We start from the raw sequence: 21,547 nt of genomic DNA, 5'->3' as shown, positions 1-21,547 counted from the left end.
TGAGGTACTGTACCATTATGAACCCCACACCAACTTGCAAAGAGGGAATCTACACTTTAAAACAATATTTTAGAAGATTAATGAGTAAAGACAGTTAAGGTTATCATCCTTCCTTTATTAGGTTTCTAAAACTCAGTTTGGTATCATCTCATCCTTTTTTCTAGTAGCCACCTACACACACACACAAAAAACTAGTTAGTATTGTGCAAAATGACAAGGCAGATTCAATATTTTCAAACACATTTCTAGAGTTTCCAGCAAGATGTGTTGGCATGTCAGCTTTTACCACATCTGTAAAGTTTGTTCAGTCTTTCTGTGTCCAACTGACTCAGACGTTTCCTCTGGCCTAGATTGACACCCTCCTGTTTAGGCACGATAGTTGGACTTCCATCTTTACTGAAGAAGGATCTAAAAGACAAGTTCAGCCAAACCATTAGTGGAGTACAAGCCAGTTATTTGAAGCTGCTTTGTCACATCCGGATGAGTTCCAACTTACGTGCCATAGTGCATTATTGACCCAAAGTCATACGGCAGATTCTGGGTGTCCCCCTCCTTCAAGTCAAAGTTGCCCTCTTTGCCTGAAAAGCCAATTTAATCTTATGAAAACAGATGCCGAGTCTCCTATATAGTTGATAGTCATATAGTCGAATCAGCCAAGACCCTTACCTGGTTTGATAGTATCCCAGATTACTGTGACATAGCCATCACGGTCCTGGCGTGTGTGTTCATGATACAACCCTATAGCATGCATGAGCTCATGGCAAAGGTTTCCCACAGAACACATTCCCGCAAAATACAGTGGCTGGGCTCCACCGACACAACCCACATGAGACGCACAGCTGGAGTGAGGAAAAGCCAGTAACGCACATTTAATACCAGGAGCACACACACACACACACACACACACACACACACACACACACACACACACACACACACACACACACACACACACACACACACACACACACACACACACACACACACACACACACACACACACACACACACACACACACACACACACACACACACACACACACACACACACACACACACACACACACACACACACACACACACACACACACACACACACACACACACACACACACACACACACACACACACACACACACACACACACACACACACACACACACACACACACACACACACACACACACACACACACACACACCTCTCAAGATATAAATATAAACACCCACCCTTTGCCATCAACAATTCTCAGGTAATTCAATTCATTAGTATGCTCCTTAAAGTGAATGCAGGAGGCGTCGCTAATCATGCTGAAGGCAGCTGCAATATCTCCCTTCCGAGGACCTGATGATGACGATTTGGGAGGTGGTGGGGGGAGCAGTTAGGGCAAAGGTGATCAAGTGGGTCTTCCTCCACCTGCAACAACCCACCTAGTTCTGCAGCGATTGTGTAAGGGACAACGCCATCCGCCCACAGTTGTTTCACAGCATTCCTGTCCTCCTGAAGCGCATAGGATTATTCCTGTATTAGCACGATATGGTCAAATTGCCCAGCTAACGGCACAAGTTGCAAACGCAGTGCTGCTACACAGTTAGATCCTCTAGTCATCTTACCAACAACAAGATGTCCCCTTCATATGCCATATCCAGTTCCAACTCTGCCCCAAATGCATAAAAAGCATGTTACTATCGATAGCAGTTGTTGACAATTGTAGTTTTTTTTTTTTTTATTTTACCTGCCAAAGTTTCTGCAGACTCATTGTCAGCAAGAACTGAAGCAACTGCAATTAAGTGGGACACAAACATTAAAGTTTTTGAAGCCCATTATGCACCAGCTGCAGTTTGAGAATTCAGTTTCTAAATAAGTTACATACCAGTTGTTGACGTCTCATTGTTTGGATACAGCACGTGAACTGCAGGAAGTGTGACAGAAATGAACACACATTTTTAATCCACCCCAACAAAAAAACAAAAGCACCCTGCAGCCAGAATTTGCTTTGAGAAAGTTGGCACAAACCTGGGCTAGGGGTGGTAACTCCCTGGGTTAGATTGACAGGGATACCAGCAACTGCACATTTGAAAATAGTTACACATATAGCCTACCACCAGTCACTTGTGCAAATAACACTTTCATACTTCAAGATTTACCTGTCGACACACAGGTAAGGACCAAAAACCACATCCTACAAGGCCCCATCAACTGATGACAACAAATAGAGAATACTAGCTTCTGCTGGCACCCTGACTTAAATCTGATAACCAATCATCTCACCAGGTGTCAACACTTCCACTAATTATCATCTTCCAACTACTAGCATATCTCTTTTATAGTACCCCTAATGTTGTTTCTTTTTCAACATTATTGGCTATGTGCTGAGGACATTTGTCTCTTGTTAGGTATTTTTCTTGTTTTACACTTATGAACTCTCTGTATTCTTTACTCATATAGATAATGTTCTTCTTCATTGTAATGAACAGCAAAACGTTAGATCCTGTAATGTTTTCTGCATCCCTGATGCATCCCTATGTCTGTTATGTTAAAAAATATATATATATATATATATATATATATATATATATATATATATATATATATATATATATATATATGTATATATATGGTTGTAAACTGTCAGTGTAAATGCAACTGCACGAATTAATTAATTCTAAAACCCAGAAGAGGCAATTATAAAACCTTAAAAAGAGGTTTGACACTACACATGTTTTATATATATATATATATATATATATATATATATATATATATATATATATATATATATATATATATATATATATATATATATATATATATATATATTAAACACTGTGTCCAGCCACTTCATTCATTCATTCATTCATTCATTCATTCATTCAGTAATCTGTTAGTTTACTGGCCATGATCATCATTCGGCTTATCGTTGGTCTCATCTAAGGAGTTCATTGTAAAGCATTTACAATATATATATACTATATATATTACAATACATATATATATATATATATATATATATATATATATATATATATATATATATATATATATATATATATATATATATATATATAAAATCGTTCAAGAAATACTTTGTCTTTTATGTCTTAAAGGGAAAAGGGCCTGGAATGATCGCAGTCACGGTGTTTATGGAAGCACAATTTTCCCCTAGCCCCTGAACGCACCACCCTCAGCAGTCATGTGATGTCCCGTCATGTGGTGCAGTCACTTCCTACTGAGTCGGTTTACAGCAAACACTGTGCTGCATCATGTCGTCTTAGTTTGGCCCTTTAGAAAGGATCCAGCACAGTAAATATGATATCAAATTATAAACCTAGCCGGTGTGCATCGTTGTGGTTCCTGGCGTGTTTGGGATGTGTGTTAGTGCGGTCGGGAGCGGAGGAAGACAGGAGCCTGGTTCAGGACCTCTGCAGGTAACACACACACACGTAGTTACGAAAGGATCAAACAACGTTACAGAATACAGCATAAATCACGTTTAATACACACATACTCGATCTAAAGCAATTGATTCACCCATATTTTAGCGGATTCATAATTATTTCCAGACTTACTATGCCTCTCTCACACGACCTTTGCTATTGGCATCTTGATAAATCGCTTCTAAGACTGTCAGCTGTTTGTTTCATATATAATTTACATTTTTAGTTTGAGCTGTTGTAAAAGTGTCTAGAGGCACTAGATGACTATCATATCCACAAACGTTTATGCTCAAATTATTACTGTTGGTGACATTTCTATTTAGTATTTTTTATTATTATTATTTTTTCTTGAAAGTCAGATTCAGCCAATTTTACCCAGCTAAATGAGTTCTGAATCACAAAACGAAGGATAACTTTTTATTTTTCTTATCAAGACTGAATATATAGCTGTGCCTAAAAAGCAACATGCTGAGTGGCAAACCATTTAAATGTAGATTTGGGGTAAATACAGTTTTGTCTAAGTGTTTCTTTGGCATGGTTGTTCTCCTGTGATGGAGCTCCGTCTCAATATTGACTCGGCAGTGAAACAAAACTATTAGCAGCCTGGCTGCCTTTTATTTCTTTATTCAGTCAGGTTTCGTTTAACCACCTTGTCAAAAAAGCCTTTTGTCGAGCGGAAGTTTACAAGGACGTTATTCAACTGCATCACAGCAGCTCACATGATGAGTGATTCGGTGCAGCTGGTGTTTGTGGGTTGAAGTTTATCACATCATCTGCATAAGTGCAGGTACTACGGCCTTACTGGGGTCGTCATAGCAACCACAGTAATAGATCAATGCATTATTGTATCATTATTCATTATATCAATGTCACTGTGAAAAATAATTTTATTATAAACAAACCCTAATCAGCATAAATTTGATAGAGGATGGACGTTAGTAAAAAAACAAAACAAATGATGCATTTCCTGCAAAAACGAAACAAAGGCTGCGTCCAAAATTGCATACTTCCACCCTAATGAGTATGCAAAAACAGTATGCATACAGTAATCTGTTGCGATGGTTTTGCTTTGTGAAATTGATTCATATGAATTTTGAAATTTGATTTTCGGTGAATTACAACAACTTGGTTGAACTTGAATTGTGGTGAACTGCTCTGTAATTAACATTTTCCACCCAGGTTACACAAATATAGTGAAATGAAGTTATTGTTGTAATGATAAGATAATAAATGACTTAATCTTAGTTAAAAGTAATCTGATTAGCAAATACCTGTTTGTGCTTGTAGCTCCTCAAACTATCTGTATGTCCTTCTTTTTAAGGCATGTTATAGACATATATTTGTCTTCCTTTTATATGGTACAGAAATATTTATTAGCTGTAGTGACAGCTAGTTGTAAAAGTATCTGCAAAATGAAGGCCCAATGTGAGAGCCACATACTCCTTATGTTTTTCTCTTTCATGTTTATTTTTCTTCCTCTTTGTCTTGCAGTTACAAATGGGAGGCTATAGACCAAGATAACAAAGTAAAATATACTCTAAAGCTCTGCCTGTCTTCACCATCAACCAACTGTGGGCCCAATGCTGCCGTATGTGCTCAAGACCTCACCAGCAAGGTGGAGGAGTCGGTTGGTGAGTACAGCAGACGGGTGTGCACCAGGTCACAGTGTTAAAGCCATTACCTCCTGTTATCAGTCAGGTGTGATGGCATCCTGGAGAGTGTCATGTGTGCAGTTGTTCATGAGGTGAACAGAGCAGGAAATCTGTTCATTTAGAGACATTTCTGTTCGCACAAGTGTGGTGCCTACTCTGTACTTTGACCATCTCCTGCAAAACTGAAGATTTCAGCTGTAAATAAGAATTTACGAGTCATCATGATGCTGCTTTTACTTAAGCCAGTGGACAAACTGAAACAGGAAGGCCTCTTGCTGACTGCTATCCAGAAGTAAATGTTTGTTTTGCATTTTTATAGTGCCTTCTGGTGCACATTTAACATATTGACCCTCCGTCTCACACAGTTAAAATGCTTATTACTTTCTTTATGTGTTTGTGTGGTACTGCCCTTGTGAGCAGGTCTGACAAATAAGCTATTTCCAAATGATTCCATACCTGAACAGAAAAGGTAGTCGACAGTAAGTGTGGGAGAACCCTGATAACAGTAGCTGCTTCAGACTCATTTCTGCTATCCTGTAAATGCTTTCTGTTTTTACATCCATGGCAGACATCCAAATATGTGTAATATTTATATCAATGTAAAAACACACTACATGGATAACATGCCTTCCTCAAACAGCATTTTTTGTTCTTTAAACAAAAGACTTAGATTTCACAGCAAATGTTTTTGTATCGTTACCATTCTGTAGTTTAGCATTGTGCAGATAATGATGCGGTTCTATAGTGGCATTTGAGTTTATAATATACACCCCAAATTCTTCATTAATCATTTTATTTTAAATCACACAAGAAGAGTGGATAAAAAGGCTTTTGAATTTAATCAGATTACATGTTTAATTCAACCAGCTGTCCTTCAGTAAACTCGCGTAGTAGTAACAAAGACAATTTTGACATTTAAGAAGCTGCAACTTTGACATGACAAAAAATCATAATGGTTCTTGGGTGAGTGGTAGACGAGTGACTCTGTCACTGTCCCTCCAGTCTGCAGGCTTTAATGTTGAGTTTGTATGCTCAGCCAATCAGTTTACAGACAATCGTTATGCTGGTTGGACCACCTAGAGTACACTTGCCTCACAGTTGGTTTCTTTTATACCAGAAAAGCTTTAAAAACAGTGTGTTTAACCTGCAGTTTGGGCACCAAACAAGATAACAGTTTTTAACATGTATAAGAAGGTTCTGAGCTTCACAAGCACGTAATATTTACTTTTTACAGTTATTTAGGTGGATGCCTGTAGGTTCTTGATAATTGTTCTCTGTCTCGACAATAAGATAATGTGTCTTATCATGTGACAACAGAAAAGCTTGTTGGAAATGGTCTCGAGAAATGTTAATGCTTTTGGTCCTAATGGTTTTTTTTTTTTGGTTTTGAGATGTTCACTGTAGAAAATCTCAGGGCCACTCAGGGTTCCGGTCCAACAGTGCATAACACACAATAGCAGTACCCAACACACAACAAGTGCAGCAAGTTTGGTCTGGTTCACCGGACTTGCTGAGGCAGAAAAGGGAGTGCAGAGTCAGACATATGGAGTACACAGAAAGCTTGTTTTGTCTTCTGAAGCGCTACCTGGCACTGCTCCATCCATTGGACCAAATCTGGGGCATCCTTTAGAGCCACATCAGTCAGGGGGTTGGTCAAGTCCAAAAATTTCTGGATGATCCTTCTGTTGTACTCAGCTCCCCCAAGGACTCCCGAACCCCCTTTTTGGTCATGGGCTGTGGACATCGTGCAGTTGCCGAATTACTGTGTGTGTGTATATGTATATGTGTGTGTATATATATATGTATATATATATATATATGGTTGCACCTGGCTACAACCCAACTGTTACCCCAGATCCTGTACCTCCTTCAATCCAATCACACGCATCTTTGGGTTGGCAGTGAGCCCAGCCTGGCTTATTGACCCCAGAACCGCGCTGTGTAATCTACAATGACTAACATAAAAAAAGTGCTTTGGTGAAATGGCTCAAATGGGTCCTCCAGTAATGGGTCCAACCAACATCCCAGGCACACATCACCCGGTAATCCTGGCCGATAAAATTGAGGCATTGTCTGGTGTCTATGGTGCAGGAAACAAATGGAGGTGGTACTCGATTGTCCGTGCTCAAGTCATCCTGCCGTATGGATAGCCAGGTAGTCCTCTGCGAGGGTGATGGCCAGTGCTGTGAACTCTGGGTGGTGTCATCTACTGTGTTGGAAGTTCCACCACAAACTGCTCCAATTTCAGAACTGGCAGACTTTGTCCTCGGGGGAGAAATCCATCTAGTCCAGGATCACCTGTCAAAGTCCCAGTGGAGATGCTGGGGGGACGACCGCTGCCCAGGCATCCCCAGTTACGATCGGCAGTGCTGACCACTCCTCCACCAGCTACCAGAAAGTCATCACCGTAGTGTTGAACGTGTCCAGGACGCTAGTTGGCTTGTCTTCCGGGATAATGCACTGGAGCACAATGGTGTGTGTACCTGGGCTTCAAACTGGGACAGTAGCTCCATGGTACCTTCATCTACTTGTCTGCTTGGGCCTGGAGCTGCTCCAGTTGGTGGAAGCTGCATTCTGCCTGGTTGCTCACGCTGTGTTGCTGTAATCTCTGCAGTCAGCTGGGCCAGGGCTGCCAGAGGCTGCTGCGTTGCTGTGCTTGTGACGTCTCTGATCCCCGGAAATATCTCCAGTGTGGCAAACCACTGCCACTCAGGGGTCCTCCCCATCAGAACACAACACAGAATAGGTGTGGCATGGTTGGTTTATTTATAGAGTGGGTAATTGCAGCAGTAGCAACTCTGATGTCCAACATCTCCTGGTCCCAGGTGCTACTGCATAAAAAGAGACATGCAATGACCCAGTTGGAGACACTGTTTCATTCACAGCTTTCTTCTGCTTGGGAATAAGGAGTGCGATTGCTGCTGGGCGTTTTTAAATAGTAGATTAAACAATCAGAAGTCTCGCTCCAATTGCTGACAACAGGATGTTCTGAAGATAACTGAATCGATGTTGTATAGATCAGTCTTTCAGTGCTTCTTCAGAGATCTGATCTTTCTGCTGATCAGGATGAATCTCCTGGGGCTGTCGGCAGCCTCTTCCTATCAGCTCCAAAAGGCCTATTATGTCACGTTCTGTATTAATCCTCCTCCAACTCTTTCATACAAGCAAATTATCTTCTTACCATGATTCAGATAAACTAGCAGCTCTCAGATGATTTTCTTTTGCTCTGTCAACAAATTTGATTTATCTTTCTTTCAATGACTATATGTCAAAAAATCCCAAATAAATGCCACTATATTTTTTTGAAAGGATTAATAAGTAGTTATGAGATTGTCTCATTGTATGTAATAAAGTAAAGATAAATAACACAAATATCTGTTGTCTTATTATAGTAATCTAGATATCTTTGGGTTTTCCAATGGTTGCTACTGTGAGTAATTTTCATCTTTTTGTGAAACTAGAAAACTAATGTAAAAACTGAGAAACAGATTAATCAGTGATGAAAATAACAATTTTATAGCTCTAAAAACCTTTTATTTTTTTCTTGCACCGACAGACAAAAATCAAGAGTTAGCATTTGAATGTCAAAAGAGGAAGACTCAGCTGATAAATGAATTAGTTTCTGAAAGATGACTCTTTCTGTTGATTTCTTGACTTTGTCTGTGACCAATTCATCTTCTTGGAAATGATCAATAATTTCCTTGATATTCCTTGTGTGTGTAAAATTTTAACACCTATTTTTATCAGAATCATCTTTACTTTATGAGCATGAATGGTAATAAACAAGGTTCATTGAGCTAGTTCTGCTCTGGCTTTTTTTTTCTCAAGGTTGACCACAACCCAGACAGCGTGGGGGCCCTTCTTATTTAAAACCTGCATTTTTTTTTTTTCTTTTGTTCAACACGAAGCAGAAACATTTGTGACAGAATTCTTTGTTATAACCAAAAAGACTCACGGACGAACCTCTACCTCCCATAATTTCGTTGATTCTGATTTGTGTGTGTATTGGTTTCCATTGTTTGGTTTTTGTTCTCTTATGTTCCCTCATGTAGCTCTGTCAACGTCTGCACAAACTTACTGTGATTTTTTTTTTTTTAAATTGTCATTGTTCTTATTTTTAAACAGGCTATTTCTCAATTCCTGTTACGTTACTGTCCTGGCGAGTCCCTGCAGGGTCGGCTTTGATTTTCTAGCATTCCAGCTGTCAGTTATTTCAGTCCCACAACAACATGTGCTCCGGTCTGAGGTTGCAAGTAACATTCATGCCATTCACACGCCGCTCTATTAGTTTAAAAAACACGAGTAAGATGACAGGTTTTAATGTGGTGGGTTTTATTTATTTCCTATTTTATTAGAGATATTTTTAAGACTTTAGAAGATCCTATATAGAGAGTAAAATAATGACGAACTGGGAAAACATGAGGCAACATGGTCAGGGGAGGTTAATCACACTAGCAGACACATCACATGATCCAGAAGTGCATCATCAAGCTCACAAACACAAATAGACATTAATCCCATGCTCTTCTGTCTTTTGTGCTGCTTGCTTCAGACTTTAGTTGTTTCCATTTGGTCTGTTCTGTTCAGAACCCACAAAGTTTACTGACATATACGACCTAAGCTGCTCGTCCTCTCGTAATCCTGAAGGTAACATTGTTTTCTGCATTGAGAAATGTCAGTCAAAGCGTATACCTCTGGCTTGATTTTATTAGTTTTTATTGGCAATAAAAATCTTAGTATACCTTAAACTGAATATTAAACAAAGGAAAAGTGAACTTTTTTTCTGTTTTGTATTCACAAGTATGAGGAAACTTAATTACTGAAAATATTATCTATCCAGCAACCCCTTCTATAAATGACTTATTTTGAGTTATTTCAACTAATCCTGAAGAGTTTGAGTAGGAGTCAGCTGGACTTGAGTTCCTGGATAAGATGTTGGGACGTGTTTTCTTCCTCTGAACCTGGTCTTGCAGAAGGTGTTTAACCCGAGCCACAATGTACTAGTCAGTTTCAGCAAGCACAATTTTGCCCGGTGTCTTCCTGCACTACACAACTTCTGGCAACCTCCGGGCCCGCTACACGTTGCCCGTCCAAATGTCAAATTCCATTTGAAACGCAGAGATAATGTCACATTAGTTTCTATTTGTTCCACAATGCCATTTCAAACATGTGATGTAATGTGGATTAGCATCCACATTAGAACAACTTCAATGTGATCCGTGACCACCGGACTCATGTCAAGTGAAACCAGACTGTAAACTGGGCTGGAAGTAACATTTCCATTATATTCTTCTTTTTTTTTTTCCAAATGTACTGCTTATTCCTCAGTTGCTACAATCTTTTGACTGTTTCATTATAATGAAATACAAATATTAGCTGCATAACAGAGGCAACAAATTCAGCTGCGCTCGCTGCTTCATTTGCATTTAGTTGTTTACCATGTGGGAAAGGAGCTTACGTTTATCATCTTGTTCTCACTTTATTGGCAAACAGCTGAGAGGTGCATAGCTGCCACCTACGGCGCTGCCCGGTATTCTCCGACGATGGTCACAGTCAGTGTCTATTTGTTTGTAAATTTAACTGTTGAGATCTCAATGAAAAAATATGTAAACATTTGAAAACAGACAGAAATGGGGTCTGCAGATTTTGAAAATTAAGAGTAGTGTGGGCACCAGGTGCAACTGTAGCAAACGTTTACATTTTCAAATTAAAGCGTATTGATGTTAATTTAGCCTGGGAATTCTGTTTTTATAACAAAACTGGTTAGTTTTTAACTGTCAGGAAAGTTCTCCTTTCACACTGCACAACGTTGTTTACTTGGTCTTTAAATGTCATCTTCTGGCTGGTCAGTGTGGGCTTGGTGAATCAGAGGATATGTATGGACTTCAAAAAGCAAACGAGGAACTGGATGTGTGACACAATGACCTACAAGTAACATGACAACTTAATTCATTCTTTTTGTGTTTTTATAACATTAGGAATACTTCACAAAACTGCAAAGGAAATGCCTTCTTCAGACTATCTGACCCCACAAGTGTCATTGCTTTCATGTGAAGCTTATAGTGGACAAAAAAAAAGTAAAAATACAGATTAATAACAGAATATTCATTGGTCGATGGAGAGCCACCAGCTGGGCTATAAACACGTCTTCACCTGTAGCAGCTGAGGATAAAGAGCCGGGTTTGTAGGTCACGTTGCTGTTGAGTCACATTTAGGGTTGCAAAATTCCGGGAATTTTCAAAGTTGGAAACTTTCCATGGGAATTAACGGGAATATATGGGAATTAACGGGAATATATGGGAATTAACGGGAATTAACGGGAATAAATAAGAAATTTACAGAATTGAAGGTTGGCCCTTAACAGGGAACTTAAATATAGTTGGGGGGAATATATTGTAGCATAGTCTTGGCTAAAACAACCAGATTTAATGCAAGTACACTCCTCAATCACATGCATACAGCACATTGCTTACTGCAGGGCTATTGAGGCCACGCCCCCTACAGGCACTGTGCATTCCTCCATCACATGCACAGGTGATTTCTTGAAGCCTGGAGGCCACACATTTGAGCTCAAAGCACAAGACTATTGAAGCCACACATTTGAGCCCACGGACTATATAAAGTCAAGTAAATTTTGATAATATTATGGGGTAAATATATTTGATCTATAATGGTATTAATGTTTAACTTGCAAATATTAAATAAAAATGTATTAACACAGTAGCTAGCTAGCTGGTAAGTTAGGTAGCTAAATGAAAGCTATTTTTCATTTCATTGACCATTTAAGAGGCTAGCTTATTATGGTGGTAGCTACCTCAAATTTGATGCTGTTTTTTCTGACTCCAGCAAGACGGTTTTCTGTAAACATTCAAGAATTTATACATCAATTGTCAAATATTTTGAAGACCATTCCAATTTCCAGTTAATTCCCATAAATTCCCAATAATTCCCATAAATTCCCATAATTCCCATAATTCCCATGGAAAGTTTCCAATTTGGAATATTTCCAAAATTCCCCAGCTTAACTTCCCATGGAAAGTTTCCGGAAAGTTTCCGGAAATTTACCGGAAATTTTCCACCCCTTTGCAACCCTAGTCACATTCCTTTGTTGTCCTCTCGTGATCGCTGTCTGTCATATCACAGAGTTCAGAGGGCACACAGTGATAAACACACGCTTATTTAAGACCTATCCCAATTAAGTTATTGAAGAAATATGTTTGAAATGTTTTTTTTTTTTTTGTCTTATTTCAAATCTAATGGAATGAAAACAACCTGACTACAATACAGGCACCAACAATGTGTATGTTGTTCAGTAAGAAAAAAAGCAAACTTTTCTTGATCCCATTTGTTTCATTTGTCTGAATGTAAAACACATCGTTCCATCTGTACGTATTTACAGAGTTTCATGTGAATGACATGCTGTGACCTTATAACTGACTGGCTCTAAATCCAGGCGGTCTTCCCAGGCAGAGCGTTTCCCACAGCAGTGGTTTCTTTTTTTTTTTTTTTTTTTTTAAGTCTGGGGCTAATGGTAGATTAATGAAGATTCTGTACTGAAATTGTTATTAAAATAGTATGGTAGAGAGCCGTTGGTGTGTGAATGGGTCAGAGACAGAGTTTACATGGACTGGCTGGGTCACTGGAGGTTGGTGGGTGAAGGTACTCTGTCAAGCTGTCTCCCAGACTGTCTCCCAGGGAGGAAGAGCATGAGAGGGAGATCTCCATCTGTATTTTTTGTACTTTGAACTGCTTGATATATACATATATTTTATTAACATTATTTTTCATTACGATTTTTTTTTTTTTATCAGATAAACTCTTTATGTAATCAGCCACATCTTGCAACTTGTATGTTATTGGCCAATACATTTTAAGAGAAGACTAGAAGAGATGAGCTAATTAACTACATTCACATTATTGTTGTTTTCATTTCTTAGTATTGGAGTTTAGTTGTAGTCATTTTAGTTGGAACATGGTTGTTAGCCAGCTATATTTTGTTCTGAGTAAGTCATTATTGTCAACGTATTTAAAATGCATGAAACGTTATGCGACCTTGTGAAATGATGCAACTGTGTTAGAATCGCGTATTGATTTTGTGTTTGTCTGCCTTCACTGTGCAGGTGACTCTTCCCTGCAGGAGCTCTCTGGCACCGTGCTTAATTACAACAGCACAAAGAAATGTCGCGAAGGCAACAACAACATCCAGACCAGCATCAGCTTCCAGTGTGGGAAGACTATGGTAAGACTCAAATAAGACCACTGAGCACTTTTAGCCACGTGATTCATAATCTCCAAGAGAAAGATGTGTAGGAGTATGACTGAATGGTTTGATATTGTGTCATTTATTTTTGCTGTCGTGTGACACGGGAACGCTGCAAACTGGAAAGCAGCTGCATCGCCCCTCTGTGCCTGCAGCAGGCTCACTGAGAGGAAGTACTGTTTTCAAAGATTACCGGTTATCATGCCATGTATTACATACTTGTAGGTGATGTAAATATACAAGTGATTGGTGTCCAGTCAACCGTTAATATAAATTCTTCTGTTTACAGCTGCTACAATACCATAGTTCAGTCAATATGACCTGTGTTGAATGTATTATGACTTTCAAAAACATTTTGATAGATAGAAGTTGATACTTCAGCAAAACATCACACCCCTGCGAATAAGGATCAAAACGAGTGTCTCACCTAAATAAATGGAAAACGTATAAATGATAAACTCCGTCTCTAAAGAATCTGTTAAAGGAAATGATGACAAACGAATGTCATCCTGTGCTTTTCTGCTTTATAAACCTGTGGGTGGTGGGTGGTGTGTGTGGTGGGTGGTGTGTGTGGTGGGTGGTGGGTGAGGGGCTAAGTTCTGAGCTGACATTAAAGAGTCATTTCCTGTAAAGTCAGAATGTGAACAAAAAAGTTATCAAATCTTTCATCACTTCTGAGATGTGATGAAAGTGAACAAGTGTGGATGATTTGTATTAACCGGCCCAGTCAAACTGTGCCTTGTAATAATCTGAGAGTTTACGGAGTTACTAATTATTTTGGCTTTAATAATTAATGTATTTAATTACTCATAACAGTAGTAATAGTTAGCAGAGTTTAGAGAGGAAGTTGTCATTTAAATACGGACTGTAATGAAGGATTTAAATATGACAGGCAAATAATTTAAAAGTTTGCCAATTTAAAAAGGGTTATTTACTGCCTCTACATGTACAAAAAAATGTAAAATTACTGTTCAGTGAGATACATGTGCAATATTCATATAAACCTCATAATAAAAATGTATTTACCAGACTTATATTAAATATGGCTTTACTGTGTATCATATATTGACCTTTAAATCAACTGGGATCCTTATATGTGCGAAAAATCCTGATGTGTTTTTCATTCTTTATATTCAGACCTAATTATAGAAATAATTCTGAGCAAAACTGAATCGATTAAATGGGAAAAGTGCTTCTATTCAGCAAAAGTTACTGCAATGTAATGACATTGTATTTTAGGTAATATCTATTCATGTTACGGTAAAACAATCCCACATCCCCCATAAGGTGGCCTGGTCGTTAAAGCTGGTTAGCACGTGCATTCTTGCACTTTCTCACTTGTGTTTGGTGTGCTTACTGCAGGGGACTCCAGAGTTTGTTGCTGTTTCCCAGTGCGTGCATTACTTTGAGTGGAAGACCTACACGGCCTGCAAAAAAGACACGTTCAAGCCACACACAGAGGTATGTGCTGGAACAACTGATGGACGCAGACTAACGAGGTTTTGTGTAAAACTGAAACCGCCCCAGCTCCCACTCTGGTCATCAGAAACAATGAGGCAGTTCAGAGGAAAACGAGCTGCCTAACCTCAGCCCACTATTGTTGGGTTGTTTACCACACGGTGCAGAGGACACGTCACATGCTGTCACATGTGAAAGTAATGGGAAGAATGTGTGAAATGAATTAGTCTGTCTTTTAGCAACACATCTGTGCCTCTTCAGAATGCAGCATAGTTTCTCTGACGCTTGCAGTATTAATCATCCTCTCTGCTCAGGTACCTTGCTACGTCCTAGACACGGATGGCAAGAAGCACGACCTCAACCCTCTGATAAAAGTGAACGATGGCTACCTGGTGGATGACGGTGACGACAACATTGACTTCTACATCAACATCTGCCGAAGTCTCAGTAAGTAACTGAAAGCCATCTCTGATTAGATTTCATAATGCTGAACCTGCAGTTTCTCCATCAGAAGATTTGCATGGGGTTTTTCTTTTCTTTTTAAAATAATAGCTACTTAAGATGGTAACTTGAAAAAAAAAAGAGGTGAAGAGAAGATCTTCCTCCTGTGGATTTATGAAATGAAACTCTTTCTGCTAGTTACAACTCTGAATCATAAGCATTATTTAATACAGCTTTTATAGTTGTATGGACTTAATAACATTAACGACAGCTGCTGATCAGAACTGTCCGACCTGTGAATTTAACCTTCTGCAACTGATCACCTTTAAAAGTGTTGGACAACTGTTGCTTATATACGTGTGCAAATTATAGACCCGCATTGGTGTTTGAAAATGTTCTCTTGTCTTGTTTACGCTTCCCTTCGTGTCACGTTCCTCTTTGTCTACTGTCAGACAGTCCAGATAGATCCTGCCCAGAGGGTTCTGCCGCCTGCCTCGTCACCGGTGGGGTCTCCTACAACGTGGGCTCTCCTAGCGGCCGGCTGGAGCGCGTGTCCAGTGACAGGTACCTTCATTATTATCGCAAACGTCATGCCAATAAAACTATCAGTACTCAACTATCATCTGATTCCGTCAAAAGATGAGGAAGTGAATTTCTTGAATGCTTTTAGACTTCTGTGATTAATGCGTGGATAAGATGGTAAAATTCAACTTTATCTGAATGAGAAAAAAAAAATATTTGTCTGTTTAATTCCACTGGGTAAAAAGGCGTAGCCTGGACAGTACTGGAAAGTATTTTCTTATTTACTAATGAATTGGTTTTGAATCTTATAAGTTGATATATGTGATTCTTACATGAACTGATGTCTTTTTTCCTTGTGAACTCACCTGAAGTTACTGAGGGTTTTTTCTTTATCTCTGCTTTTCAGCTTGAGGTTGCATTATGAGTTACCAGATGGCTCCTCTCCTCCTGAGATCTGTAAAGAACACCATCCTGCTGTCAACATCACGTTCATCTGTCCGTCAAAGAGACATTTGGTAGACATTTCCTCTGGCTTTTTTCTTTCTTATTTTCTTTTAAACACGTTTCTATGAATTGATGTCATCTGTCAGGTTTGTTTTACTTGAACCTAGTTTAATGATGCACCGGCCAACATTAAGTGAATTATTATATTATTTTGTTGATTTTCTCTCTTCTGGGTTCACAGGGCAGCACTCCTAAGATGATTGCAGACACAAACTGTCGCTACGAGGTGGAGTGGGTGACTGAATATGCCTGTCACAGAGACTATCTGGAGAGCAATTCATGCAAACTGAGCAGCGAGCAGCATGACGTCTCCATAGATCTCACACCACTCACTCTGTCCAGTAAGCAGGCCTTCCTCTAAGCCAGAGCCCAAATCCTGCACTCGAAGACCACCGCTTCATCCCATTGCATTATTTTTATCTGTCTCTTTTTTTTTCTTTACTTAGTTTTCATATCACATTTCAGTTTATCAAAGCCATCCAGTATATTTGTATGATGGTTTGATGAGTGCCTAGAATCTGCATCGTAGCCACGTCAGTCGTACAGATCGATGGCTGGCACCTGTGCAATTCCTTGAAGAGCCAAACTTTTACTCAAATTTCCATGACAAGCAAAGGCCCTACACACACACACACACACACACACACACACACACACACACACACACACACACACACACACACACACACACACACACACACACACACACACACACACACACACACTCTGTTTCCGTTCACAGGCCAGAAGCATGAATCCACCTGACTCCAACCAAAAAATATAACTATATTACTGTGATAGAGGTGTGGCAGACACTTGATGGACAAACTTGCCTTTATGCCACGAAAACAAAACTGGCTCGTCTCCCTTAGGCTTCCCCTCAATCTTTAAACTGTAGCCCCTCTTCGTACAGTTTCTGTTTCTTGGCCATCTTTCATTTTTTTATTTTTATTCCACGACTTAACTGCAAAACTGTTGAAGCGGTTACGTTTGCCGTGTTGAAGTTTCTTACAACATGGGAAATAAACTACCACAGCTGTTAGTCCTCGATGTCAAGTACTTTAAAAGTTCAAGTGATCCAACAAAACCACATTTTTCTCTTGTTAATTTAAACACTTAGAGGCACCACTGGGATTATAAATAACTCTATTTTTTCTTGTTGAGGTGCAGCACCAAACTTTGAGGCTTACAGGCTCCACAGTTTCTTATAGAATTGGTTATTGTTTTGTTCATAGAAGCGACCATATAGGCAATGTTCAACTTCATCTTGTTTGTTTCTGCATTTAGTGTCGGACCAACCATACTATGCCCACTCGGAGTCCAGCGACGGGTCCGAGGGCTACATCTACTACCTAAACGTGTGTGGCAAGCTCCCCACCACCGAATGTGGTGATGGAAAGTATATATCATCCTGCCAGGTGAAGAAGTCCGGACAGATGAATAAAGTGGCTGGAAAATATGAGAACCAGACATTAAGGTAAAGTGTGTGTGTGCGTGTACTGTACGTGTACCTTAATTTCTAAGCCAGTTCCTGTTCTTTACTCTGTACAATGATGATTACGGTTATTTCGGTGGGCTGATGTTTTTAGGATTGGAAAAAACGTGTGTGTTTTATACATTTGTTTGAATAAACAACTCAGGAAATAGAAACTTGTCAGGTATAGATATTTCTCTTTTCCTGGGTGCAGATATGCCGTTCAGATTAGTTAATGCTTTACCACAAAGAATCACTTCATAAGTGTTTCCCCAGCATTTTATTCTGGGGCGCCCCACCCCCTCTTGTTTTGTGTGCAGCGCCTGATAACTACAGAAGTAATGAAGATGAGTTTTTCTATAGAGCCGGTCTACACCTCGCCCTTTTATTAAATAAACCATATGGCCTCAAGTAGATTTCTGTATCTTTTATCTACATGATGGCCAGTTCTGTCTCTACATGGTAGCATGCTCTGCTCTCTGTTACGGACGGTAGATGCAAAACACGCACACACAAACACAGACACAGGTGAGCACAGTCCCATCAGCTCACAGAGAGCGTGCATCGGAAAATAACGTTACGGATACCTTGATTGAAGAGCAGACAAAAATATCTGCATTTTTTTTATGCCCCCGGGATGGTGGAGATGGGATGCGTCGCTCTCTTGCAAGAAGCAGCTGGCGTAGCTCTCCTTCAGCTATAACAGGCTGCGAGGAGACTATCGTGCATCTGGATCGTGATGGAAGGGCCAGATGTTTCTGACTTCCCACATCAAGAGGAACTGGGAATGTTCTTCCAAAAGCCCAGAAAGATGCAATGCAGCGACAGAAGCTGCACGCTTCCTGTCTGATTGTGATGAAGCGAAATGTTCAGTTCAATGTTCAGTTCAAAAAACTGTTGAGTTGCTACAGTTCTTGAAGGTTGTGGTGTCCATCACTTCTCTCCACTGCCACCTTCTCCGCCATCCCAACTCAGGTCGGTGGCTGGAGCTGACGTGAATAATCAGTGTGACCTATTGTTGCCTCAGACAGACAGCCTTTTTACAAATCAGCGTTTTATTGATACCTTTATATGGGACTGGACTTACTGAATTAGACATTCATTTAATTTGTCTGTCTTCTCTGTTGTGTTTCTGCTGCACCACTTTGTACCAGCTGCAAAAGAAACACTTCCCGAGGGCTGACAGTCCGGTGTAATCATGATCAAACTCCATGTGACTCCTTCAAAACGGTTTTGTCTGTGCTGAAATACATCCCATGTGATTATTGATGGTTTGGTTGTAATCGATAGAGTTTGTTGTATTTCAGTTATGCAAACTGATAACAGTTCCCTTTTGGTTTCATGTTTGAGAGTCAGTTAACAGCTCATCCTCATCCTTTGCTGCTCCGCAGGTATTCAGATGGAGATCTGACTCTGATTTATCCAGATGGCAAAACATGCTCCTCCGGCTTCGAGAGAATGACCATCATCAACTTTCAGTGCAACAAAACAGCATGTGAGACCCAAGTTTTAGATGTTATTTTACCTAATAATTATAGAGAAAAGAGATTTCTCTGCTTAATTTTGCAGCTTTATTGAATACACAGTATTAAAGATGTTGAAAGTAGTGTTGATCTGGTGCTAAAGATGAAGGAATTGCCAACGAGATCTACATTCGAAAAAGCTGTAATTCCTTTCCATTTTATTTACCCGGTTTAATAAAAAAAAAAAAAAAAAAAAAGGATATAAGTTAGCCGTCTGATTGTTTGCCGTTACAGCCAGCGACGGCCGGGGGCAGCCGGTGTTTGCAGGGGAGGCAGATTGCACGTATTACTTCGACTGGGAGACGTCTTTTGCCTGCATCAAAGAGGAGGAGGATCTTCTGTGTCAGATCGCAGATGGAAAAAAACACTATGACCTCTCACCCCTTACAAAATACCCTGGTGAGATTACTGAGTCCAAGACACTTATTTTGCTGTCTCTTGGATGTATGTTTATAGAACGGATGAAACTGTTATGTAGAGATGGCTGAGTACATAACATAAAATGTAGTTACAGTAATGTTAACATCTGAAGGGAGTGGTTATATTCTATGGTTGTAGCAACCGTTAAGGATCACGTTGTCTCTGAGCAATCATCCGTCACCCATAAACCGTCTTCCTTTGTATCTGTGTGCCACTTCAGAGACGGATGTCGGTGAGAACTGGGAAGCAGTGGATGTGAAATCTGAAAAGTCTGAATTTCGTTACTTCCTCAATGTCTGCCACAAAGTTATCAAGGCAGGAGGAGCGGCTGGTTGTCCAAAGGAAGCTGCCATCTGTGCTGTGGGTGAGTTTATGCATTAATTTCTGAAGAATATCTCCTGGGAGGAAAGAAAAGTCATACATGTAAGAACATTTTGTCCCTGGCTTTTAGTCACCAGTGAAAACATGTTACTGTTGACACATTTGTCTATTGATTGTGTCCCTTTAATCTAGGTAAGAACAATAAGACCACCAGCCTGGGCAGCTTTCTCTCATCTCCCCAGAAGACTAAAATAGGAAATGACATCAGACTGTTATACACCGATGGAGATTTTTGTGTGGGTAATAAGATAAGGATCCAAACTATCTTAACACTAAAATGCAAACCAGGTAAGGTGAAAAGTGATCATTAAATAACCAATCCATGATTTGACTGCTATTTCAAGTGTTTAATGACTTTACCCTGCTATACTTCTTCTTTTTTCCCTGCAGGAGACCTCGAGAGCGCTCCTGTGCTTCGTAGCGTTTCGTCTGATCGGTGTGTTTATGAGTTGGACTGGTACACGGCTGCTGCCTGCGTCCTCTCGAAGACGCAGGGAGACGACTGCAAGGTGAACGACCCTCAAGCTGGTACGGAACAGATTCAAGTTTGATTTATTTATTTATTTTGTTTGTGTGTTCTTGGCCCTACTGACGCTTGTCTTAACAAAAGAAAGATGATGAGATGATGAGGGCCGGTGAGGTCTGTGTCTGTGCTGCAGATGCTTCTGAGAAATCAACAATTGACTTTGTCTGCCTATTCAGAGGAAAAATAACTGTCAGTTCTAAGTTGTTACAACACATTTATAAAATAAATACATTAATTGTTTGGTATAAAACTGCTAGGACATGGTAAAAGGATATGTTTTTATCATAACTCTCGGAAGCTGATGGATACTCATCTTTGCCTGTTTGCTTAACAGACCGAGATGTAAAAATATTGAGTTATACAGTAATACAAAACAGTGACGAGCAGAACATCTTTGCATTGATCCAGCTCTGAATATCGGATGATATGTTTAGTTGAATAAACCCTTTGTTACTGAGGTATGGTTTGATATTTATCTGGCAGTACCCCAAAATAATAAACAGCTACCTCGGGAGAAAACAGGAGCATTACTCCCACAGTAAGGTAGTAACAACTAGCAATACTTTTATACTTTCAGACACGTCTGATGTGATCTAGCTCAGCAGCAGCCCAAGCAAACACTGTGAAATCAGGGCTTTGTTGTAATTTGTGTAAGAAAAGAAAAGTGTAGTAACAGTTTGAAAAGGGAAGCGTGTCAGTTTGTGCAGACTCACGAGGGGAACATGTCAAAAGTGAAAGGCCTCTTCGAATGAACAAAGTTGTGTTTTGAAGCAGTTAACCATTGATCAATTAATGAATTAATAATTTTTTTTACAATGTTTGTCTTCATTTGTAAACCAAATAAGTCGCTCTTGAGGTATTTTTATTTTTTCTTTCAAAAATAACATCATATAGACATTTTTAAGCTCATTTGTTCTGTATTCCTGTTGGTTATATGATTGTGAAATAG

General features: G+C 39.6%; 2 protein-coding genes across 2 annotated transcripts in view; one reads left to right on the top strand and one right to left on the bottom strand.

Moving 5' to 3' along the window:
* Positions 1-275: 275 nt before the first annotated feature.
* LOC133464772 (zinc metalloproteinase nas-15) lies at positions 276-2,900 on the bottom strand. The gene is made up of 7 exons (XM_061746959.1): positions 2,894-2,900; positions 1,614-1,657; positions 1,431-1,500; positions 1,230-1,344; positions 667-839; positions 497-578; positions 276-408 (listed from the first exon to the last, which is right to left on the bottom strand). The coding sequence occupies exons 1-7, from the start codon at positions 2,898-2,900 to the stop codon at positions 276-278; spliced, it is 624 nt and encodes a 207-aa protein (XP_061602943.1).
* Positions 2,901-3,242: 342 nt separating this feature from the next.
* Positions 3,243-21,547, top strand: part of igf2r (insulin-like growth factor 2 receptor) — a 53,550-nt gene continuing 35,245 nt past the window's right edge. Inside the window, exons 1-14 of the mRNA XM_061707475.1 lie at positions 3,243-3,428; positions 4,929-5,068; positions 13,210-13,328; positions 14,712-14,810; positions 15,122-15,254; positions 15,701-15,812; positions 16,177-16,285; positions 16,456-16,615; positions 17,562-17,751; positions 19,140-19,243; positions 19,506-19,670; positions 19,912-20,055; positions 20,205-20,360; positions 20,463-20,600. Of these exons, the coding sequence (XP_061563459.1) occupies positions 3,310-3,428; positions 4,929-5,068; positions 13,210-13,328; positions 14,712-14,810; positions 15,122-15,254; positions 15,701-15,812; positions 16,177-16,285; positions 16,456-16,615; positions 17,562-17,751; positions 19,140-19,243; positions 19,506-19,670; positions 19,912-20,055; positions 20,205-20,360; positions 20,463-20,600 (1,888 nt within the window). The 5' untranslated portion in view covers positions 3,243-3,309. The remainder of the gene's footprint in view (positions 3,429-4,928; positions 5,069-13,209; positions 13,329-14,711; positions 14,811-15,121; positions 15,255-15,700; positions 15,813-16,176; positions 16,286-16,455; positions 16,616-17,561; positions 17,752-19,139; positions 19,244-19,505; positions 19,671-19,911; positions 20,056-20,204; positions 20,361-20,462; positions 20,601-21,547) is intronic.

The sequence above is a fragment of the Cololabis saira genome, chromosome 18, assembly GCF_033807715.1.
Source record: "Cololabis saira isolate AMF1-May2022 chromosome 18, fColSai1.1, whole genome shotgun sequence".
Taxonomy (NCBI): domain Eukaryota; kingdom Metazoa; phylum Chordata; class Actinopteri; order Beloniformes; family Belonidae; genus Cololabis; species Cololabis saira.
This window is presented reverse-complemented; position numbering and strand designations above follow the sequence as displayed.